General features: G+C 58.5%; 1 protein-coding gene across 1 annotated transcript in view; it reads left to right on the top strand.

Moving 5' to 3' along the window:
* Window positions 1-2,879: 2,879 nt before the first annotated feature.
* The window catches only part of ASS1 (argininosuccinate synthase 1), a 52,279-nt gene continuing 32,241 nt past the window's right edge, over window positions 2,880-22,917 (top strand). Inside the window, exons 1-6 of the mRNA XM_039229554.1 lie at window positions 2,880-2,961; window positions 7,732-7,793; window positions 9,846-9,955; window positions 11,510-11,578; window positions 15,397-15,585; window positions 20,645-20,711. Coding sequence (XP_039085485.1) covers window positions 9,851-9,955; window positions 11,510-11,578; window positions 15,397-15,585; window positions 20,645-20,711 — 430 coding nt within the window. The 5' untranslated portion in view covers window positions 2,880-2,961; window positions 7,732-7,793; window positions 9,846-9,850. The remainder of the gene's footprint in view (window positions 2,962-7,731; window positions 7,794-9,845; window positions 9,956-11,509; window positions 11,579-15,396; window positions 15,586-20,644; window positions 20,712-22,917) is intronic.

The following is a 22,917-nucleotide window of genomic DNA, read 5'->3' as shown; positions in this document are numbered from 1 at the left end:
GGTTAAACGTCCAACTTTCGCTTAGGTCATGATCTCGCGGTTCGTGGGTTCGAGCCCCGCGTCGGGCTCTGTGCTGACTGCCAGCTCAGAGCCTGGAGCCTGTTTCAGTCTGTGACTCCCTCTCTCTCTGACCCTCCCCTGCTCACTCTCTCTCTCTTCTCGAAATAAATAAAACATTTAAAAAAAAAAGAAAGAACTCTGCTCTTGTGCGGAGAAAGGATTTGTGGGCGGGGAGCAGGGGACTGGAAGGAAGAGGCACAGAAATGGTCAAGGAGGCTACAACGGTCTGAGTAAGAGAAGACAGGCCAGTGGGGGCGAGGTGGAGATGCAAAGGAAAGGGCAGAGGCATCACCCAAGGTCACTTATGTAGGAGGTGTGGAGGGTCCTTTAGGAGCCCTGACCTGGGTGTGGGTGAAAGGTAAAGGCCACGGAGGCTCAGCCCCAGGGAGGGGGTCCCCTCTGGCCAGGGCTGGGGTAGGGTGCGGACCTCCACCTGGCAGATGGAGGGGTGCATGATGAAAGCGGCTCATCCAGGAGCCGGCCAGTCCACCTGGCCTTGATCTCTGCCTCTCATCCACCCTGGCGCCCAGTGGGCGGGACCCCTGCTAGCGGTTGGGCCCATTTTCTTCTTAGGATAGCTGTGTCACCTGCTCCTGTGCGTAGGAAAGGGACAGTCCCGGGACTGGAGCCGTGTCTGCAGCAGAGAGTAAAGGTCCCGGCAGCCTGGGACCCTGGGACCGAGACCCTGGTTCCTCTGCCAGTTCAACCCAAGCCTGAGCTGCAGCAGAGGGTTTGGCCAGAGCTTCAGACCCTGGGGTCTAGTCCTGCTCTGCTACTAACATGCTGTGTGGCCTTGGGAAAGATATACCCTCTCTCTGTTCCTGTCTGTAAAATGGGCATAACAATCATAGTGGCCTCATATGGGGCAGTCGTGAAGATCAAATAAAGGTAGGGAGATACCGGGGCGCCTGGGTGGCTGAGTCGGTTAAGCGCCCGACTTTCGCTTAGGTCATGATCTCGCGGTTCGTGGGTTCGAGCCCCGCGTCGGGCTCTGTGCTGACTGCCAGCTCAGAGCCTGGAGCCTGTTTCTGGAGTCTGTGACTCCCTCTCTCTCAGACCCTCCCCTGCTCACGCTGTCTCTCTCTCTCTCTCTCCTAGAAATAAATAAAAATATTAAAAAAAAAAAAAAGGTAGGGAGATACCTTTATGCCTGGTGATAACCACAAGGTGTGACTGAGCCCCAGATCCACCCAGAGGAATGACTTCCTCTCCATTCCGCTGCCCCTCCCCCATCTTCCCGAGACTGACAGGGGCGTATCCCTCACCCCATCCTCTTCCTAAGGTCTGGGGAATGGCTCTGGGGAGCTTGGGGGGGAACATCAGGCTTCACTGCCTCAGTTTCCCCCCCACACACACGTCCTCTGCAATAACTCCAAGGAGATGCTCCCTCTTCACCCACACCCTCCCCAACTTTCTCAAGGAGCAGTAACATCTCAAAGGAAGAAACAAAGACTCAGTACGAAGTCAGGGGACACTGCGAATGCTGCCCCTCCTTCCCCACTCCTGCTGGGGATGGAAGCCACCCAAGGCTGCCCCCCTCCCCCCGAAGGTGTGCTGTTGCCGCTGTTCCTCCCCTGCTTCCTGCTAGTGAGGAAGGCCAGGGGCTCTGTGAGACCCAGGGGCGGCGCAGTGAGTGGGCTAAGGGTCCAGCTGCCACCCCGCCTCCTTGGCAGGAAGGTGCCTCAAGTCACCCAGCCCCACACAGCTCCTGACGGGGCTTCCTGGACATCACGGCCACATCTGGGGTTCGGGCGTCAGAGGCTGGGGGGTTTCTGCGGCCCGAAAGCTGTGGTTTCGCATGTCAGTTGCTTTTAAACCTTTGCCTACTGATGGGTCACAGCTACTCGCCTGGCACACGTGCTTGGTGGCTGGGCAGGGATGCTCAGCGCTAGGATGGGGGTTGGGGGGAGGCACTGACTGGGTGAAGGACTAAGTGACTATGTGAGCAGCCTTCACCCCCCTCTGCCGAGGGTCCCCTTCTCTGTCTGCTTCTTGGTTGCAGGAAGGGGACAGGGCTGCCTCCTCAACACCACCTACCCCCCAGCTTCACCCCCACTTTTACAAAACGGCTGAATGGCAAACCAGCAGTATGGTCCGGGGCCCCCCACTTCCCAGGGGGTTCAGGGCCGAGAGGACTGGGAGTTGCCTTGGACAGCTGGGCACCTGCTGTTTTACCCAGCTGTGGCTGCAGGGACTGGTGCTTTGGGGCCTCTAAACCAGGCGGGGGGACTTCTGAAGGCCAGCCTGGGGCAGCAAACTCCCCGTGTCTTTCCGCAGGCAAGAAGCCTCGCCTCACCCCTGCTGCCTGGGGGCCTAGCAGTTGGCCAGTCTCCTCTTCACTATTAACGGGGTGCCCTGGAGGGGGTGGTCAGGTGCCCGGCTCTGGGGAGGCAGCCAAGAGCCGGCCCCGGAGGGAGGGATGAAGCCAAGGCCTTCTAGTGCCACCTCTACCTGGAGGGCCGCTGCGGGGGAGGGGAGGTCTGCGGAGAGGCCACCACGGGCTTTGCTAAAAGCGGACACGAAATTCCCTGCGCCTAAGGGACTTTTGTTCCCGCTCCCGCGGGAGGAGCCACCTGCCCGCAGGCCAGGGCGAGAAGACCCTCGGTGGCGCCGCCGCCGCGTGCGCCCTCGGGAGGACGTGCGGCCCCGGGGGGCGGGGCGGGGGGGGGGCGCGAGGGCGGGAGAGGGAGGAGGGCGGGCGAGGAGCGAGGGAGAGGCCGGGCCCTGCGCACCTGCAAGTGGCCGCGGCGGGCCGGGTCTGGGGGCGGGGCCTGTCGCGCGCGCGCGTCCCCCCCACGTGTCCCTGGTCGCGGGCCCTGCCCCCGAGCCCGGTGTTTATAACCTGGGATGCGCCACGCAACCGGCCCTGCTCTGCCGCCCGCCACCGCCGCCTGGGCCACGGTAAGGAGCCCCCCGGCCCGAGACTCCGCTCCCACCCCCTGGCCTAGGACGCCCTGCCCCCGGGTCCCGCCGACAGCGAGCCCGAGCCGAGGAGGCCGAGGGGACCGCGCTCCGGCGCCCGGGCGGGCGGGAGCCGAGGGCGGCCCCGAGTGGCCGCGCGCCGCGCACTCGCACCTGGACGGGAGGGCAGGACAGCGACGCCCCGGCTCCTGTTCTCCGGGGGTGGGGCCGGGGCGCGCGTCCCGGGCTATGCGGGGTGGGGGTGGGGGTGGGGGGCGGCCAGGTTATGTGTCCCCCTTGCGGGCCGAGGTCCTTTCTGGATTCCGTGTCTAACCCAGCTTCCTCTGTGGCCGAACCCCCCAGATAGAGACCTTGGGAGTCCGGAGGGTTGGGGGGGGGGTCCCGATTTTCTCACCCCTTCTCTGACCTCCCTCCACCGCCGCCTCGCCTCGTCTCTGTCTCCGCCTCCCCTTCTCGGCGTCAAACTGAGTTCCTCTGAGTTCCTGCCCCACCTCTGCCCCTGGCCCGGGGTCTTGGGTCTATCGGCCCCTCCCCCAGCCCCGAGCCTCAGTTTACCGCTGCCAGATGCATGGAATCTGGTTGTGAGTGCGCTCCCTCCCTGCAGGGGGCGTCAGTCTCTGCCTCCGGAAGGGGATCGGCGTTCTCCTCCCGAGGGCGGGGGCCGCGCCCGGGTCGCTGTGCCGGGTTTCTGGCTGCCACTGGGCTCCGGGACTGTGGGAGGGGCCGCTTCGCAGGAAACGGCCGCCCGCCGTCCCCGTTGCTGTCGGCCAAAGGAGAGGGAGGGTCATTATGAAATGGAGGAAACCCCTCTCCCGCCCGCCAGAGCGCTTCCTGAGGAGGTCCCGTGACCGGCCACCTCGGTGTTCCTTTCTGCGCAGTGGGGGCGTCCCCCGCGGGGCCTCGAGGCCCGGACAAGCAGTCTGGGGCAGGAACAAACCTGTTCTCTCCCCATGGAGGGATCAAATAGGCCCTGGCCTTTGATCCTTCCTTCCCAGCCCCTGGCTGGTGACGGGGCAGATTCCGGAGCCAGCAGACCCGAGCCCCGAAGGCAGGCACAACTGGGTGAGACCTTGGATCAGGTGCCAGCTTCCCAAGACTCAGTTTCCCCATCTGTCAGAGCTGGCACAGGCTCAAGGCTAGGAAACAGAGAGGTGGGGCCATCTCAGTAGACTGAGAGCCGAGGCTGGGTCCGTGCACTCATTAACTGTCTGGGGCCCGCCTCCCCGCCTGCCATACAGGGGACATGAGAGGGAGACAAGATCTCTACCCTCCTACGGAAGCTTCTGGCGAGGAGACCGTAGACAGAAAGAGCCACAAAAGGAACGGGTGGCTAGGACCCGAGGAATCTTCATTCTAAATTCCCTTCCCCCCTTCCATCCCCCTCTCCGAGCCCAAGCAGGGGGGCTGGGGGATGGGGTGGAGACCTGTCCCAGTTGGGACCCACCTGTGCACTGTGCTGAGAAGCAATTCTGGTTCTGCTCAGTACAAGTTGAGTGATGAAAGGTGCCTCACTGAGCACCTAACCCCTGGGCCAGGCACCGGGTGGGGCAGGGGAGCGAGGCCCCCACTCGGTTATAGTCTAAGTTCCCTCGAGTACTCACATGGGCCCCATCAACTGACCGTCTGCTCTGGGCTTTGCGGTCACTTGGCCATGATGCGGGCCATTTCCCTTGGCCCAGGGCCCCAGGAGTCTGATTCACGGAGCGGGGCCGGGCCCAGACTTAGCCGCTGTGCAAGCACTTTCCCATGCCCCATTTCATCTTAGCTCCCTTAGCTGGGAGGCAAGCCAGGACGGCCAGATGCCTTCAATGGAGCACAGAGCCCCCGAAGAGAGTGCCTTGCCTGTGGGCACCCATGTGGAAAGAGATAAACTCATCGGGATTCAGGGTCTGAGGCTCTGAGCTCTGCTGTTACACTTTGGGAAGGGTTGAGCTTCCAGGGCCTGGTGTCTTCGCTCCCGAGACTTGGGGGGTGCCCTCCCCAGACTTGGGGGGAGGCCATGTACCCAACAGGCTTTGTAATATTAGTAGGATCAGCAAATGAATGAATGCTCTCTTCTCTCCCCAGCGTGCCCCAAAGGCTCTTAGAAGTTTGCCTGTCTCTTACCAAAGTCCGGTGAGATCTCCTTAGTGTGCCTACCACCCGTCTAGGGGCTTTTCACCAGAAGCAGAGACTCAACCTTCCCAGCCCCCGCAGACTCCCAGGTGACCCTTACCCCTGGGTGGAAGATGTTTGCTGGAGTGCCCCCATCTCCAAGAAAGCCAGTGTTCCTGATGTGGTTCTCAGGCCCCAGCTGCCGAGAGCCAGCTCATTGTCTAGCCCAGGACAAGCCCCTTGACTTCAGCTCCCTCATCTGTCAATTGGGAAGAAAATCGCTCCCCTGTCTTACCCAGCCTGTGCTGATAGATGAGCGACCCGGTCGGGCGGGTGGTCGGGCTGAAACCCGACAGCGGCACCTCCTGGTCAGAGTGTAGAATTGCAGCCTAGCTCTGTCAGACACAAAAGAGCGCCCCAAGGGGATGGGAGTTGGAAAACCCTAGAAGGAGGAACCCCCCAAAGTCAGAGAATTCTTCCGGCTTAGGCGGAGCTGGGGTTAAAAAAAAAAACACTCTAACGAACCCAGCTCAGTGGAGTTAGAATGTCAGGCAGTGGTTCCGGAAGAAGATGCGCTCAGCTGTTTCCCTGCTGATTGATGATTCGTTGGGGGGTTTGTTTTCTGGAAGACAAAAGTGAGGGGGAGGCGACCTGTCGCCTCCTCAAGTTCAGAGCTTATAGGGCCCAGGGCAGCAAAGAGCAGGCGGTCTGTCCTCAGCCTCGGCTGCAGCCCCAGCACTGGAGGCCCAGACGAGTCGCTTACCTTTTCTGAGCCCCAACGTGGTCATGATAGCTGATATTGATTATCAGTAATAGTCGCCACCTTGAACTGGCACTTGTGCGGTGCTGAACAGAGTATCTACTCTTGTCATTGTTCCAGCTTTGACATTTAGGAGCACATGGGTTTCATTGGAACTGAGGATGTATCCAAGGCGGGCCTAGCAGGTGCATGGGAGGCTGGTGGGGTGGCTCGGGCTGGGGCCCCGGAGAATGCCACCTGCCTTGCCCCCTCAGACCAGGCTGGCAGGCATCTTGACGTGCGGCCTTCTCTCCTCCAAGGTGTCCGTCTTTTGGTGAAGGGTATGGGAGAGGAAACAGATGTTCTTGGCAGTGGTCATGCGCCTGGGAGCTGGGAAAACCCACCCTTCACGGAGGGTGGGGCGGAGACGAGGGTTTGCTAGACGCCTCCCCCAGGCAGCAGCCCCGGGTCCTGGGCTGTCAGAACCAGAACGGCAGATGGCTCGCTTGAGCCCCGGAGAGGGAGGGACTGGCCTGAGGTGAGCCGTGACCATGTTGGTGCCCAGCTCTGGCTCCTACCCCCAGCGTCTCACTGAATCCTCACTGTCGCCCCGTGGACTGATGGGCTCTTCTCAGCCGCGTCTGGCAGATGAGCAGCTGAAGCAGCCATAGCGGCACTCACTGGGCCGTATCTGTTCTCTCCCGGCCCCCAGGCCTCAGCTCTGGTCGTTTCCACTCACGGAGACAGACATCAGTGTCATGGCACAGCCCAGGGACCCTGCTGGCTGGGGGAGGAGAAGCTTCATCGGTCCGCGGATGGGGGGGGGGGGGCGCTGGAAAGATGCATCATTTCCCAGCCCACCTGCCCCACTGATCTCTGCACGCACAGGCCCAAACATACCACACATGTGCAGGCGTGCACAGTCCTAGATAAGTGCGTTTTTTCACACAGCTCATCCCTAGAGGCCAAGGTCTTTGGTGCACATGCATGCACACGGCCTGGCAGGCGGCAGGGAGGAGAGCATGCTTAGAATTCCAGACGGGATTTAAGCTTCTCTTCTACGCAAGGAACCAACTTCTGGAAGGAGAACAGAGCTGTCCGGGAGAGGCCCCCGTCCCCGCGGAGCTCACAGCTAGGGGAGTGGGGGTACGATTAGGACACGGCGCACATGTGCCGTGATGGGATCACCGGGCAGGGTGGGGCAGACCCAGGCAGTCTGTCTGTCTGTCTGCCTGTCTGTCTCCTCGCGCTTCCTCTCCCTGACTCTGGTGCCCACCGTCTGGGCTCCAGGTGCCTTTAGGAGGCGGCAGAGCCGGGGCGACTTGAAGAACAGGGTGAATCTTGGCCTTGCCCCATGTCTCCCTGTCCTGAGCGCACCCCAGCCACACCGGGGTGTCTGAGCCGCCCATGGCTTCCCAGACCATGCCTGGCCCCAGCGTTTCCCTTCGCTGGGCCTCGTACCTTCCGCCAGCAGGCTTCCGGGGCCCAGCTGCTCTGGGTTTGAGTCTTGTCCCTGCTGCTTAACAGCCAAGCAAGGCCTTGAGTGAGTTCCTTAACCCGAGCCTCAGTTTCCCTGTCTGCAAAGTGGAGGTAACACGAAGGGAAGCGTTCAGCACGTGCCAGACCGTTATGTTGGCTGTGGGGACAGTTTCACACTAAATCGGCCACTCAAAATAGATGCAGATGCGGTTTATTGCATATCAAGTAAACCTCTGTAGAGCTGCTTGAAAGATAAGCAACAGACTACCCACCCCGCCCCCCTACACCACGCACACAGCACCTGGGGCCGGGGGGCTGGGGGGCTGGGGGCTGGGGGACTGTGCAGCTGGCTCCTGGGCCTCCCCAGGTCTCCACGATCACCAGGGCCTGTCACCCAGACTGCTGTTTGGTAGCTGATACAGCTTTCGCTTTTGCAGAGTGGTTCACCGAGCCGTGAGGTCAGATTCCAGAAGCCGGGAACCCACACGTCCCATCCAAGGTACTTTCAGAGTCCTTCCTCCCTCCCTCCTCCTTCCCTCCATTATTTTTTAAGTTTTTTAAATGTGTATTTTTTTGAGAAAAACAGAGCGCGAGCAGGGGAGGGGCAGAGAGAGAGGGAGACACAGAATGGAAAGCAGGCTCCAGGCTCCGAGCTGGCAGCACAGAGCCCGACGTGGGGCTCGAACCCCCGAACTGTGAAATCATGATCTGAGCTGAAGTGAGACGTTTAACCAACTGAGCCACCCAGGCACCCCTCCTTCTCTCCATTTTTGATGGCCTGTCACCAGCAAGCCGGGCTGGGGACAGGGCCTGGCAGGTGGTCGAATGCCCAGTGGAGGCAAAAGTCACGTGCGTCCGTCAGCAATGCACCTCCCCAACCTCACTTCTCCACCCTTCCATGTGCCAAGGGTTCGCAGGGCGTGTGAGCCCTGGGGCTGGCCAGTGGGCCAGTGAGATGCAGCTGCACACAGCTGGCATGTTCTAGTGTCACGCCGCATCCCGGCTCTGTGCACAGGGCTGGGGGACCAGATGGCACGTCACCTCCCTGGACTTCCAGGCCCAGGGGAGGTTTTCAGTATGCGAGAGCCTGCATCTTTATGGTAGCGATGGTGGGGACCCCTCGTGGGCTCCTGTGGCTGTGGGGGGGTCCCCAGATTTTCCCAATAGTGTCTAATAAAGACCTTGACCTTGGTCAGACTCCAGTGTAAAGGCTTTTCACCAGACGCAGGAAGCGGGGGCCACGTCCGGGGAGGCTGGGTCCAAATCTGGTCCTGCTGCCTGCGGACCGTGTGACCTCCAGCAAGTGGCTGCCACCTCTGTGACCCTCACCTGCCTCTTTAGCAAAGTGGGCACAATAACAGTACTACTCAGGACCTCGTGGGGGTGCTGGGGGGCGCAGGGCGCGTCCTAACAGCCCACAAGCTCAGGGAGAGCCTTCCGGACAGAAGAAACAGCAGCTGCAAAGGCAAGAAAGCAGGGGTCCTGGTGCCTCAGTGAGGCTGAGGAGACGGATAAGGTGGGACGCTCTGTCCCTGATGCAGAGGGACAGGTGTGTCATCTATGCCTCCAGGAAGGACCTCCCTCCGCCTGCCTCCTTCCTTCTCTGGGCCTCAGTGTCTCCATCTGCATCCTGGACAGCAGATCACTGAGGTGCTTTGAAAAGAGCCTGGGGGCGCCTGGGTGACTTAGTCGGTTAAGCGTCCGACTTTCACTTGGGTCATGATCTCATGGTTCGTGGGTTCGAGCCCCGCATCGGGCTCTGTGCTGACTGCCAGCTCAGAGCCTGGAGCCTGTTTCAGTCTGTGACTCCCTCTCTCTCTGACCCTCCCCTGCTCACGCTGTCTCTCTCTCTCCTAGAAATAAATAAAACATTAAAAAAAAAATGAAAAGAGCCTGAAATCCCAGTGTTTGAGGGCTCGCTGGGGCCCCAGGTGGGGGGTACATGGAGGTGGGGGGGTCCTGCACCCTGGCCTCCTCTTCTGCGAGGAGGCAGCATTGCATGCATTGCATGCTGGGCCGAGCTCTGTGACCTTGAGCCCCAGTGTCTGCCTCCCCGTCGGGCGCCATAGCGGGTCATGGTGGGGGTGCGGGTGAGCTGCATGAGGGACCCCAGGGCCTTGCTGGTCAATCTCCCGAGCTGCCCAAGGCCTGGAGCCAAGGCCCCGCCCAGGTCTCAGGAACCCCCTGGCCCCGTCCCAAGAGCTCAGCCTCAGGCACCTTCTCTAGCTGGTGGGGGGTTGGCTCCCAGCAAGACCTGCTTCCTCCCTCCCCCCCTCTGCTCCAAGCTGCTATCTTATTCCCAGGACCCTCCCTGCCTGTTTGTAAGGGTGTGTGTGCAGTGTGTGGGGTTGGATCTCCGGCGGGGGGAGAGGGGGAGGGCCGAGGCTGCAGGAAGGAACGGCATCCAACCCTCCCCTCCCCCGGTGGCAGCCCCTCCAGGGAATGAGGCTTCCCAAGGCCAAGGTGGGGGCTGTCTGCAGGGGCTGGCCGCCTGGGATGGGCGGGCTCTGAGTCACTGTCCTTCCTCAACACCAGCGTCCCCTCCCTCCAGGCGACATGTCCAGCAAAGGCTCCGTGGTCCTGGCCTACAGCGGCGGCCTGGATACCTCCTGCATCCTCGTGTGGCTGAAGGAGCAAGGCTATGACGTCATCGCCTACCTGGTGAGGAGGCTCCCATGTGTCCATCCTTCCAGCTGCTTGTCCTGCTGTCCGAGTGCTCGCTGTCACGCTCCCCCGAGCCCCTCCTCCCCTCCCGGAGCCTGTCAGCTGTAGGCTTCTCGTTGCTCTGCCCCACTTTCTTCACCTGTCAAATAACATCCGCGGTGTCCCCAGGTCTGGGACGCCCCACGGAGCACAGGGGAGGCCAGCTCTCTGTGGGCGACCGGAGCAGGGGACGCTGGAAGTGAGCTTGGCCGTGCGACTCGGCCAGCCTGCTGGCAAGGGACCGTGGGCGCTGGCCTGCAGAAGGGAGCGGGGAGGGCACACAGTCTTCCTGTTTGTTTCCAAAGTCCCTTGTCACCGCCCAGGAAGGCTGCAAAGACTGTAGAACCTGGAGTGACTGAGCCGGCAGAGCTCTCAGCGATCACCTGGTTCTCGGGTGGCAAATAGGGCGCAGGCCACAGGTAACAGGCTATGTGTGACGCCACCCTCCATGCCGAGTCCAGCAGACGCCCCCAATCAAGCCAGATCCACTTCTTTTTTTTTTTTTTTTTTTTTTTTCTAGGAGAGAGAGAGAGAGAGAGAGCGTGAGCAGGGGAGGGTCAGAGAGAGAGTGTGAGTCACAGACTGAAACAGGCTCCAGGCTCTGAGCTGGCAGTCAGCACAGAGCCCGACGTGGGGCTCGAACCCACGAACCGCGAGATCATGACCTAAGCGAACGTCGGACGCTTAACCGACTAAGCCACCCAGGCGCCCCAAGCCAGATCCACTTCTAATAAACTAGGCGGAGCATTGGAACCCTTCTCCGTGTAGTCAAGACTCCTGAGTGCAAATTCTAAAAATCTGATTCATACCCACTTAAAATGGACAAACAAAAGAACAAGTGTTCTTGGCTCAGTGTAACTGAGAAATCCGGGGCTTGGACAGCTTCAGGCAAGGCTGGATCCAGGTGCTTATCCAGATCTGTCTCCAGCTCTCTTTGGCTTCGTCCTTGGCCTGTCCACAGGGCAGGCAGGGCTCACATCATTGTAGCCTGGCCCTCACAGAGAAAGGAGGGCTTCCTCCAGGGGCTCTGATGGTAGTGCCTGGGGGATTCTCACTGCCTGAGCCACTGCCCACTGTGTATTGGTCTCTATGGCTGTGACTGTGCAGGAAGGGTTCTGACTGGCTCGCCTTGGATCATGGGCCTTTCCCTACAGTGAGCAGGGGACATGATTTGTTCCCCTCCATTCTTATGGAAAGAGGCCCCTGAAAAGTTTCTGTTCATAGAGGAAGTGAGGACGGTGCTCCACATACAGAAGTTAAGCTGTTGCCAGGATGATTGGTTTGCAGTCAAGGTCAATATACCTAATAGCGCCCGGTCCCCTTGTCGTTCAGGTAGCGGAGGGTGAGGCCCAGGGAGAGAAGCACCTCACTCATAGTCAGCTGGAAAGGGGGAGCTACCTCCATTTGAGGGGCGTTGTAGACGGCTTTTGCAGGGGGAGAGGGGGCTGAAATTCCTCTCCATCCCTCTTTATGCCCCTGGGCTGATTAGGCCTCTCTGCTTCTGCTTCTCAGGCCAACATTGGTCAGAAGGAAGACTTCGAGGAAGCCAGGAAGAAGGCGCTGAAGCTCGGGGCCAAAAAGGTACCACGTGGCAGCAGTATTTGGGCCTGGAAGTGGGGTTTTGACCTGTTGGAGGCAGCAGTGGGCATGGCTGCCCAGGGCTCCTTGGCCCCTGCCTCCTTTCCAGTTGGGTCTTCTTGCTTCCAAGAGTATGAGCTCAGTTCCTTCTCTTTTCAGGTGTGTGGATGCCATCATCTCCCTGCTTTCCCTATCCACTCCCCCCCCACCCCCTCATCCCACCTGCCCATCCGTCTTCCTCTTCCGCATCCATCCATCTGCCTGCCCATCCCCCTTTTATACCTCTGTCCCTCCACCCAGCCATTCCCTCATCTATCCACCCAGCCAATCATCATCGATTCACTCATGTATCCATCCATCCAACCATCATCCACCCAGCCATTCATCCACCCACCCAGCCATCCATTTATTCATCCACCCAACTATCAACTATCCATCCATTCATCTGTCCATCTGTCTACCCATTCTTTCATCCATCTACCTGTCCATTCCTCTTTTATCTCTGTCCATCCTTCCATCCAGAATCAGAAAATTCCAGTTGAGTTTAGTGCCCTGACTGAACATCTAATCACGTGGCATGCCAGCCCTCTGCTGGGTGTGGAGCCCCAAGGGTGAACAGGGCCAACATGGGCCTCTGCTCACGTAGGCTCTCAGTGTAAAGTCTGAGCTGCTCCCATGGGGACATCCCTGGCACCCTCTCCCCTTCACTTGGGCACGTGGCCAGGGGGCCCAGCAGGGATGGCGTGAAAAGCCAGCAGCCCACCTGCTTGGTAAGAACTGGTCCCCTCTGCAGGGCACTTCTGTGGGGTTTGGAACCTAAAAAGAAGCCTGGCACATAGGGAGAGCCCAGTTTGCACATTTAAAATGAAGCGTGAGTCCCATATCCTGTTACTGGCCTCGGGCCTAAAACTGGCTACCCCTCGTGGCTCAGAGAGAAGAGAGGTTGTGTGAGCAGAAACCCAGAAGGTAGGAATAAAGCACTTGAGTTTTGAAAATGACCTGGGCTTTCACACGAGTTGGGCTTTTGTGTAAAGATCTGTCTGTCCTTCATTCGTTACTCTGGATCAGTTCAGCCATCTTCATGACTAGATTAGTCCTCATTCTTAACCTTGCTCTCTAGGGATCCCGTACACTTTCATGTATTTGGAATTGGAATGGGAATTTCTTGCCCATACCATCAAGCTATAGTCTCATTGCTTTTCTTTTAATTTTCATTTTCTTTTATTCTTTACGTCATTAAAAAAAAAAAGTTGTTTCTTTTTTTAAAATTTTGTAATGTTTATTTATTTTTGAAAGAGAAAGACAAAGCATGAGAAATGGTGAGGGGGAGAGGGAGACACAGAATCCGAAGCAGGCTCCAGGCTCTGAGCTGTCAGCACAGAGCCTGAGGTGGGGCTCGAACCCCCCAACTGCAAGATCATGACCTAAGCCGAAGTCGGACGCTTAACCGACTGAGCTTTCAGGCGCGCCCCCCCAAACAGTTTCATTTTAAACTAATTATATGCTCATAAGAAGTTGCAAATATAAAGAATCCTGTGACCCCTTTTCACTCTTGAAGTCTTCAGTGCCCCATAGTTCTGTGGATTACATCTGTCGATATCACATTATAAATAAAAGCTGAAATTAATCATAGTGACCCACTTTAAAAGAACATTAAACATATTTTATGTTAACATAAGTAACATTTTTCAGAAAAATAACTATTTCCAAACCAAAATTGCTTGGTAAAAGCAGCACTGCATATGTTCCACGTTTATAAATCTCTTCCGGGTCCGGTTTATCAGAAGACAGGTAGATTCTTGTTGCTGTGACTCCATTCATCTTGCGATGTGTCGTTTTGGTCAACATGATGGAAGAAATATGGCCTTGTGAATGTTTTTATAGCCTTTTCAGAGAGTTGGGGACATTTTTTGATATTGCACCTAAACACAGCAAGGGGTGGTTTCTTAAAGATTAGTGTAATGGGGAACGTGATACTGGAGCAATGAATTTTCAATGCATTAAAATCCACTGGTCCGGGAGCGCCTCGGTGGTTCAGTCAGTTGAGTATCTGATCCCAGGGTCATGGGATTGAGCCCCACATTGGCCTCCACACTGAGCATGGAGTCTGCTTAAGATTCTCTCTTCCTCTCCCTCTGCCCTTCACTCTGGCTTGTGGGTTCGCTCTCTCTCTCTCTCTCTCTCTCTCTCTTTGTGTCTTTCTCTTAAAAAAAAATAAAAATAAATTTTAAAAAATCCACGGGCCCATCTTACACTTTGGATGGATTTTTTCATCCATGCAAGATCGTGTGATGTGATGCATTCACCAGTCATTTGAAAACCACTATTTTAGGGGTGCCTGAGTGGCTCAGTTGGTTAAGTGTCCGCTTCGGCTCAGGTTGTGATCTCGCAGTTTGTGGGTTCAAGCCCCACATTGGGGTCTTTGCTGACAGCTCAGAGCCTGGAGCTTGCTTCCAATTCTGTCTCTCTCTCTCTCTCTCAGCCTCTCTACTGCTCTCTCTCAAGAGTAAACATTAAAAAACTAAAAAAAAACAAAACAAAACCACTGTTTCATTGAGTTATCCAGATCTTCCAAATGTTGATACATTTCATCATAAAATATCAGAACATGGCATTTGTCAATCTTGCCACTATTCTCGGAAACGTTAGGAAGCTGTCAGATGGAAGTTGTCCATAATTCCAATTTTTACCAAAACACCTGAATTTTCTCATTGGCAACAAATACTCAGTGTTCCCTGAAGTGACAAGCTCACTTCATTTTTGTGAAAATGTCGGCCAGACGCTCAAGTCTGAAAGACCTTGTTTTGTCTGTCAGTCCTCCTTTCAAGTAAAAACGATGTTTCATGAAAAATGTGGCTAGTTTAGCTTGTAACTCGCTTTGGATTGCAACAGAAGGACTGGTGTGTATTTCACCTTTTGTGCTTGAGATCGAACAGAGCTAATCACTGTTACAGCTTCAAGATCGCTCTTAAGTGCAGTCATCACAGTGGAAACGAGGCATTAGGAGCACAGTGGCGGTGTCTGCCCAGGTCTTTGCTGCGGTGCTAATCTGAATGTCAGCCGAGCAAACAAGGCAAATAGTGGCTTAGCATCATTATAAAAAAATCTTTTCAGAGTCTTGGGGGGCTCAGTCAGTTGAACAACCGACTCTTGATTTCAGCTCAAGTCATGATCCAGGCTCATGGGGTCAAGCCCCACGTTGGGCTTCATGCTGAGCGTGGAGCCTTAGGATTCTCTCTCTCTCTCTCTCTCTCTTTCTGCCCCCTCACCCCAGTTCATGCTCCATCTCTCTCAAATAAAAAAAAATTAACGATCAGCATACAGCTGGCTGACCTGAGCTTTCTGGGATGTGTAGCCACATCCCTGGCCTTTACCCATGAGATACCAGAGCCTTCTTCCACACCCCACCGGTGTGACAGCCAAAAACATCTCTAGCTATTGCCACTGCTCCTAGGGGACAGTACTTCCCTGGTTGAGAGCTTTCGTGGATTACTATCTCCTGTCTACCGCTTTAGACCTTAGGTGACAGCACGTTTCATCTCAGGCCCAGAACGTTGAGCTGGGAGACGGACCTAAGGACCACATAGGGTTTCAGCTACACGGTGTATCTGGATTGATTAGCAATGTCTGGCATGAGTGCAGGAAGGGAGGAATAGTACCACGTGCTAGGGTTGATTAGCGATGTCTGCTACAGATGCAGAATGAAAAGTGGAGGTACATCTCTCCAGGATCCGTTAGTAGCCTCTGCCGTGGAGGCGGGGCTCTATCTCCAGCCGGGCCCCTTCCTTGGAGCCTCCCTCCATGGGCTCCTCTCCCCGTAGGTGTTCATCGAGGACGTCAGCAAGGAGTTTGTGGAAGAGTTCATCTGGCCCGCCATCCAATCCAGCGCGCTGTACGAGGACCGCTACCTCCTGGGCACCTCTCTCGCCAGGCCCTGCATCGCCCGGAAACAAGTGGAGATCGCCCAGCGAGAGGGAGCCAAGTATGTGTCTCACGGTGCCACGGGAAAGGTGAGCCCCTGGATGGACGGCACCGGGAGGGCTGGGCAGAGTGGGGGCGGGTGTCCAGGGCGGGTGCACGCTTTGCCCCCAGGAGATGCAGATGCAGGTTCCTGTGTGTGTTCTGTCTATGGGGGGAGCAGTTGGGCAGACTTGACCCTGAGGCCCAGGGCAATGACCGCTGGCCCAGGTTACAGAGCACAAGCCACTATGCAGTGTAGTGGGAAGGGTTGGGAACCCCGAATTGGCAAGGCGGGGGTGATCCCGGCTGTGTGGCCCCCTGCGGTCCTAGCTTGCTCCAGCCACAGAAGTGTGTTGTCTCACGGTTCTGGGGCCGAGGCGCGGGCGGGGTGGGCTCCCTTGGGGGAGGGGAGGTGCCGGGAGGGGGTGTGTGCCCAGAAGGCGTCAGCGCTAAGCGGTCATAGACATGGCCCTCTGGTGTTCCGTGCGCACGTGACTGTCCTCTCTTCTCTCTGCTCATCCTCCCTCATCTGGGCGTGGCTCGCTGTGTCCAGATGCCTCCCTGTTACAGGAACACCAGTCCTATGAGATTAGGGCCCACCCTTAGGATCTCATCCGAGCTCCATCTCCTCTTTAAAGACCTGTTTCCAAAGAAGGTCATGTTCTCAGGTACCGAGAGCTGGGGCTTCAGCTTAGCTTTTGTGGGGGACGCAGACAGCCCATGACACACCCCCAGCTTCCGGCCCTGAGGGAGGGCCCGGTGGGAGGGGGACAGGTGGCCGTGCTCAAGGAACGAGGCTCCAGTGCAAGCAGGTCTTGGGCAGCGGTACTAGAAAGGCTCTGTGGTCGTGGGCTCTCAGCATCACTGGATGCCATGCCGGTAGCCCCCGGGACAGGACTCGGCTCTCTGACAAGCCCAGGGTCAGCAGACTCTGCACCTCCCAGCGACAGGGAACTCACTACCTTACAGCATGCTCGAGCTAGCCTGACCCAGGGCCCCCACCACTACCCAGGCTGGCCGGGGCCGTGGGAGGGGGAGCAGACTGGCTCACTGTGATGGAGACACCTGCAGCCTAGACGGTGACAGATATGTGACTTGAGGGTGTGGCTGCAGGCCAGGGTGGCCCTGGCTCATGTCTTCCAGAGCTCAGGCATTCACTCACTCATTCATTCATTGGGCATGAGGTCAGCAAGCTTATACTTGGGAAAGGGTTGGACACCAGCCAGGTCCAGCAACGGCATTGAACTTCTTGGGCTCCTCCCGCCCATGGGGAGCCTGTGTCCTAGCAAGGGAGAGGAGAGTGGACAGACAGACACCACACGGTGGCTGTAGGGGCGGAGCCTATGAGCCATGGGGTCAGCAGGGGAGGGAGGGGGAGCTACCTTCAGGAGGAGTGTGGGTGAAGTGAACACTGCGGCGTATGGGAAGAGCATGCCCGGCAGAGGGATCTGCCTGTGCAAAGCTGGGGGGCCAGGAGCCCCGAACAGCAGCCCTTCTGGAAGCACAGAGCCAGAACTGTCCCTGCTGCCGAGGGGTTGGCTTCACTCTGAGAGGCACGGGAGGGCCCCAGGCTGGATGGGGGTGGCCAGCGAGTCCCCTACTGGTAGGCTGGGGATCGTTCTGGACTGAAATGGGGGGAGGAAAGGGGCTGGTGTCTCTCGCACAGACCTGTGACCCTAGAGCCTAGTCACGAGCATATCGCGAGCAGGATGACAGACCTGGGCTGTTTGGACACGGATGTGGGTGTCCCCTTCGCCTGGAGGGCGGTAGGTGAGGGTGCACAAGAACCCAGAGGTTCCGGACAGGTTCAGACCAGATCAGGATTCCGGAAGGGCTCCTGCCTGGAGAAGGTCCCTCCAGGACCGAGGATGGGTGGCATTCAAGGCTCGTGGAGTGAATGGTGGGTCTGCCCTGGCTTGGGAGATTCAAGGGCCCAAGGAGACCCTCCCTGAACTCACCCCCGTGACTAGCCCCCCGCAAAGCTGCGAGTAGCCACCAGTGGCCGTGCGCACTTCTCCATTTGGCCACAAGAGGGCACCAGAGGCTTGGGTTTGAGGCCTTCGTTTGCTGACCGGGGAGAAAAGCAGCTGGAAAAGGAGGTCACAGCCACCCACGGCACCCACACCCACCTACTCACACACACCCTGTCCCTGCGGGACTTTGGTTCTGAAAAGAACACCATCTACAGAGGTTCTGTGGTCCGAAGGCCACGGGAGGGGAGGAGAGGGAGGTGTGCAGTGCTACCCTGGATCTGCCATCTCTGAGGGTTCATGGGCAACTGTGCCTTAGTTTCCCCTTATTTACAGAACCTGGGGAAGCCCCCCCCCCGCAAGTCTCTGCAGGCAATTTCCTAGACCTGAGGGGGGTGAATAGAGAGCCAGGGAGGCTTGGGGCCAGGGCCAGAGAAATGCCAAGTGTTGGGGGCAGGAAGGGGCCAGCGGCCCGCAGTGGCCCGTGGCCCCAGATGGAGGCACCTGGCGTGGGGTCTGGCCGGTCACCCCAAAGAGAGATGCCAGAAGGACACTCAGTGGAGTTTTCCGCAAGGGTCCACGGTGGAGAGAGAGCAGGGGTATAAGCAGACTGCGGGGAGCCCCCCCCGGATGTGGGGGGATCCCAGGGTGGCCAGTCCTGAGGCTGTGGCCATTTGGAAAACCCAGCCGCTGGCCTCTCCCCTGCTTGGCCCTGCATCCCTGCTGGAGGAAACTGGCTCCAGCCTCCTGGCTGTCCCCTTCACGCGTGTGTCCGTTAGCTCCCCGAGTATTTATCCAGGACAGCTCTGGACTCAGGAGCCCTAACCCAGCAGGGGGTGGGCCACAGCGGGAGCAAGAGCCAGCCAGTGATGCCAAGGGGGAAGGGCATCCCAGGCTGGAACAGCCCTTGTGAAGGCCTGGAGCTGGGAGGCAGCTTCCCGCCCAGGGCCCAGCCCAGCAGCGGCCGGTACAGAGCTGGAGCTGGGGGTCCCGTCTCCACGCCCTGCCCTGATCGCCCCCCCAGCAGAGAGCTGCGCAGAAGCTGCGGTAGCCCTTCCGGGGCCTCCTAACCCTCCCCCCCCTTCAGAAGAAGGGCCTGGAAATATGAGCCAGACTCAGGCAGGGGTACGGGGAGCAGTTTTGTAAATGGGGCCATCTGTATGGTTAGCCCAGGAACAGATGGGCAGACGCCCCCCCCAGCCCCTGCAGGTCCCTTGGGTGCTGCACCCACACTCACGCACGCCTGCGTGTGTATCAGCGAGTGGGCACACGTAGCCACATCCCCTCTCCCGCCGGGGGGGCCACCCCAGTCCTGAGGGTCCGGCCTTCCAGGGCGAGGAAGGGCTGGACCGACCTGGGTCTCAACCTGGGACAGAGTTTGAGCCAAGGGAGCCTGTCTGGCCCGTGCGCAGGTCTCCGACTGTGGAACAGATGGGTGTCCCCATGTGGGTCCAGGTGGGCAGACACCGCCCGGGTGTGCCTGTCCAAGGAGGCACAAGCGGCCATTGTACTGGGGAAACATGAAGCCGTGGGGGGGAAATCACCAGCAGGAGATGCAATGCCGTGGGCTTCACAAACCCGCACCGAGTCTGCTTTTTATCCTCTGCCTTTGCTCTGGGAGCTGTGCCGTCCACGGGGCCTTGGGCAAGTGTGGCCACCTGTGCCTCGGTTTCCCCATCTGTGAGGCCGGGACAGTAATAGGGCCTACCTCCAGTTGGGGGGGGCGGGTGCTGTAAGGATTCAACCAGGTGAAGTCCAGAGCTCAGACCAGTCACGGGAAAATGAGCTATTAGGATGGAAATGCTGCCTGCTGGCTGTGTGGCCCTGGGCAAGTGACATTACGTCTCTGAGCCTTGTCAGCAAAGCAGGGCTAACTATGTGCCTGGCCCCAGGTGGCTTTCCCCCGTGACAGCGAGCACATAGTAGGTGCTCAGCACGGGGCTCGGCTGGCGGACGAGGAGCCGGATGGCCGGTGTGGCACCGCTCAGGGCCCTGAGCGCCTCGGGGAGGGGCAGCCTCGCCCCCTCCGCCCCCGGCTCCGCGCAGAGGGGCTGAAGCCTGTATTTCCGCGCCGCCTGACAAGACTCTGGAAAATAACATGTTATTCCCGCCGCTGCCTCGCTGGGCCTGTGCAGTTCTCACAGCAGGCGCAAGGCCTCTCTGTTATTTCCACAGCTTAAGTCCCCCTGTGGGCGCCGAGCTGATGGGAAGCACAGGACACTGGCAGCCATTGTGTCTGCGGCCTCCTCTTCCTCCGAGTCTCCATTCTACAGCGGAGGACGCGGGCGCAGAAAGGCAGGGCCACCCTCCCGGGTGGGGTTGCAGGGGGCCCAGTACCCGGCTCAGTGCCCTTGAACTAGTTCCTTTTCTTTGGACCTCAGTTTCCTGCCTGTTCAGAGAGGAACCGAGGAGCAAGGAGCCCTCAGGGGTCACCGGGTTCCCCCCGTTCCCTCCCTGCAAGTATATAGATGGGGAAACTGAGGCTCAGATTGGAGGCAGGATTCCCAGCTTTATGGATATGAATCGTTAAAGCACCACGGGCCCGAGCCCTGGACTTGATCTCTGGGTTGGGGCCGACGGGCCAGGTTGGGGAAGAAGCTTCGGGAAGAGGCTGAGGTACAGGCAGCTGGGACTCCCTACAGGAGGATGGGGATCTTGGGGGTCCAGGCCCCCAGCCTCGCACGCATGTGCACCCCCTGAAGTGCGCACAGACATGATACATGTGCACGCCCTACTGTGTTCCCAGACAGGTGTATCTGCATCAGGCCACATGCCTCCCCCCGCCCCCGATCTGCACACCGCTGGGTTTGTGCAGTGCACAACCTGCATCCCACCACATACCCACGTGCACACGTCACACACCGGGGCCCACAGGCAGCCCGTCCTGCACACCTGCGGGCCCACACCGCCCGGCTCTGCGGGAGCCCTGGATTCTAATCTTGACTCTGCCTAAAGGGCAGGAGGTGGGGCTTCCTCTCCAGAAAAGAGGCCAATAACAGTCCCCACCTCAGAAGGTTTCGAGGTTGGAGGTGGACCTGCCCTGAGCAGCCCTCAGGCAGGTCGTCAGCAGTCACACGGTGCTGTCGGTGCTGTCCCTGTCCTGCGGCTCCTGATAATCACCCTGTGTCCCGCGTTTCAGGGAAATGACCAGGTCCGGTTTGAGCTCACCTGCTACTCGCTGGCCCCTCAGATTAAGGTAAGATATTGCTCCTCCCCTCAAGGTGAGTGCTGGGGGCTAATGTCACTGGCGGGGGGGGGGGCAGGATATGGAGTTCTGGAAGGTTCCAGGGACAGCACCCCTGGGTCTCCAGGTGGAGGGTGCCCTTCTTTCTCAGGGAGGTGCTGTGCTCCCCCAGCACCCTCTCTGACCATTAGTCCTCTTGGGAGGTGCTGCCCGGGGGCCTGGGTAGGTCGAGGTGCTGGACAAAGATGGAGCCACCCTTTGGCCAGTGCCCTTGGCGTTCCCAGGTCTGGCTTCGTGGGTGCAGGCGGAGCGGTTCTGGGACAATGCTGGCCTATTTCTGGGGAGCTCATAGCACACCCAGCCCTGGTTGGGGCCACTGGCTGCCCAGGCACTGACCCCCCCGCGTCCTGGATGGGAATTACCACCATTCTTGGGTGGGAGTCCCCAGGATGTAGGGGAATCAGCCATCCCCACCTGCGGCCCATCACCCAGGGTGAGAGCCCACAGCAGGACTGTGCAGCCGGCCACTGCTGTCCCTGTCCCCTCACCTGGGGCCTGGGCCTGTGTCCATCTATCTCTTCCTTCCTCCTCCCTCCTTCCCTCCTTCCCTCCCTCCCTCCCTCCCTCCCTCCCTCCCTTCCTTCCTTCCTTCCTTCCTTCCTTCCTTCCTTCCTTCCTTCCTTCCTTCCTTCCTCCTGTATTTAGCCAGGTCAGGCCCCGGGCATACAATGAGTGTGCAAGGCTGGGCCACAGAGCTGGAATGTGCCACCAGTGGGAGCCTCTCTGGGTCATTTAAGTCTGTCTAGTGGCCACATCAAAACAAACAAACAAACAAAAAAAACCAAGATAAAAAGCAATAGGTGACCTCATTTCGGTGGATAAACTGTGTGTTCACACTGAAGCCTGGGTTTCACCCACCATCGATGTGACCATGTCACGACCAAGTCATGAGATGTTTCCGTCCTAAGTCTTCAAGACCCTTGTACTCTGCGCTGCCTGCACACCTCAGTGGGGACCGGCCACTTCACGGGTCTCAGTGGCCTCAGGTGGCTCCTGGCCACCAGACTGGACGGGACAGGCCTGGGTCTGCGCTCCTTAGCGGTCACCTTGGGCTAAAGCTACAGAAGCTGTGTCTCCTCCTGAGCACTGAAGGAGCCCTATGAGGCTTCCTTATTTTTTTTTTTAATGTTTATTTTTGATAGGCAGAGTGCGAGAGGGGGAGGGGCAGAGAGAGGGAGACACAGAACCCAAAGCAGGCTCCAGGCTGAACTGTCCACACAGAGCCCGATGCGGGGCTTGATCTCACAGACCTCGAGATCATGCCCTGAGCCAAAGTCGGATGCTTAACTGACTGAGCCACGCAGGTGCCCCTTTTTTAAAGTAGAACATCCTTCTCTGTCCCTTTAACCAGCCAGCAGCTGCTTGCTGGGTGGGAGTGGCCTGGAGGCAGTGAGCTCTAAGAATCCATCCTGACCCCAAACACTTGGCAGCCTAAAAGCTCCAGCAGTGGCTCCTCGCTAGCTGGGGGCAGCCGGGTGGCCATGGGGGCTTCCTCCTGACCCCCACTCCTTGGGTTCCCACAGCAGCTTGCCGGGCAGGGGGGGCAAGGTGTCCAATTTCTGGATCTTTGTCTGCAGAGGCCGAGCTAAGGGGCTGAGGTAGGCTAAGGGTAGAGGCCAAAGCTGAGATGAGGCCAGAGGGGGTCCCCCACGGCTGGGCCTGTGCTGGGGGGTGGGAGAGGGCTACACTGCTATTTCGGGGTGGGGGGCGGGCCCGGGAGGAAGCTTACCATCAGAGGCAGGGGCCTGGCCGGCTCTAGGGCTGGGTGGGGGCTCTTCTTGGGCACCTGACCCTCACACCCCCAGGCTGATGGGGCCCCTGGGGAAAATGAGCTCAGTCCCCTCAGTCAGGCCGTGACCCCCCCTCCCTCCCTCACCCAGCGAGGCTCTGGCAGGATCAGGGAGGAAAGCAAGAGAAATGGTGGGGGGGGGGGCGCCTGGGTGGCTTAGTCGGTTAAGCGTCCGACTTTCGCTTAGGTCATGATCTCGCGGTTCATGGGTTCGGGCCCCGCGTCGGGCTCTGTGCTGACTGCCAGCTCGGAGCCTGGAGCCTGTTTCAGTCTGTGACTCCCTCTCTCTCTGACCCTCCTCTGCTCATGCTGTCTCTCTCTCTCTCCTAGAAATAAATAAAACATTTAAAAAAAAAAAAAAAAGAGAAATGGGCGGAGA

This window comes from Hyaena hyaena, unplaced genomic scaffold, assembly GCF_003009895.1.
Source record: "Hyaena hyaena isolate Hyena2069 unplaced genomic scaffold, ASM300989v1 scaffold_38, whole genome shotgun sequence".
Classification (NCBI taxonomy): Eukaryota; Metazoa; Chordata; class Mammalia; order Carnivora; family Hyaenidae; genus Hyaena; species Hyaena hyaena.
Note: the sequence above shows the minus strand (reverse complement) of the source record. Positions and strands in the feature narration are given on the sequence as shown.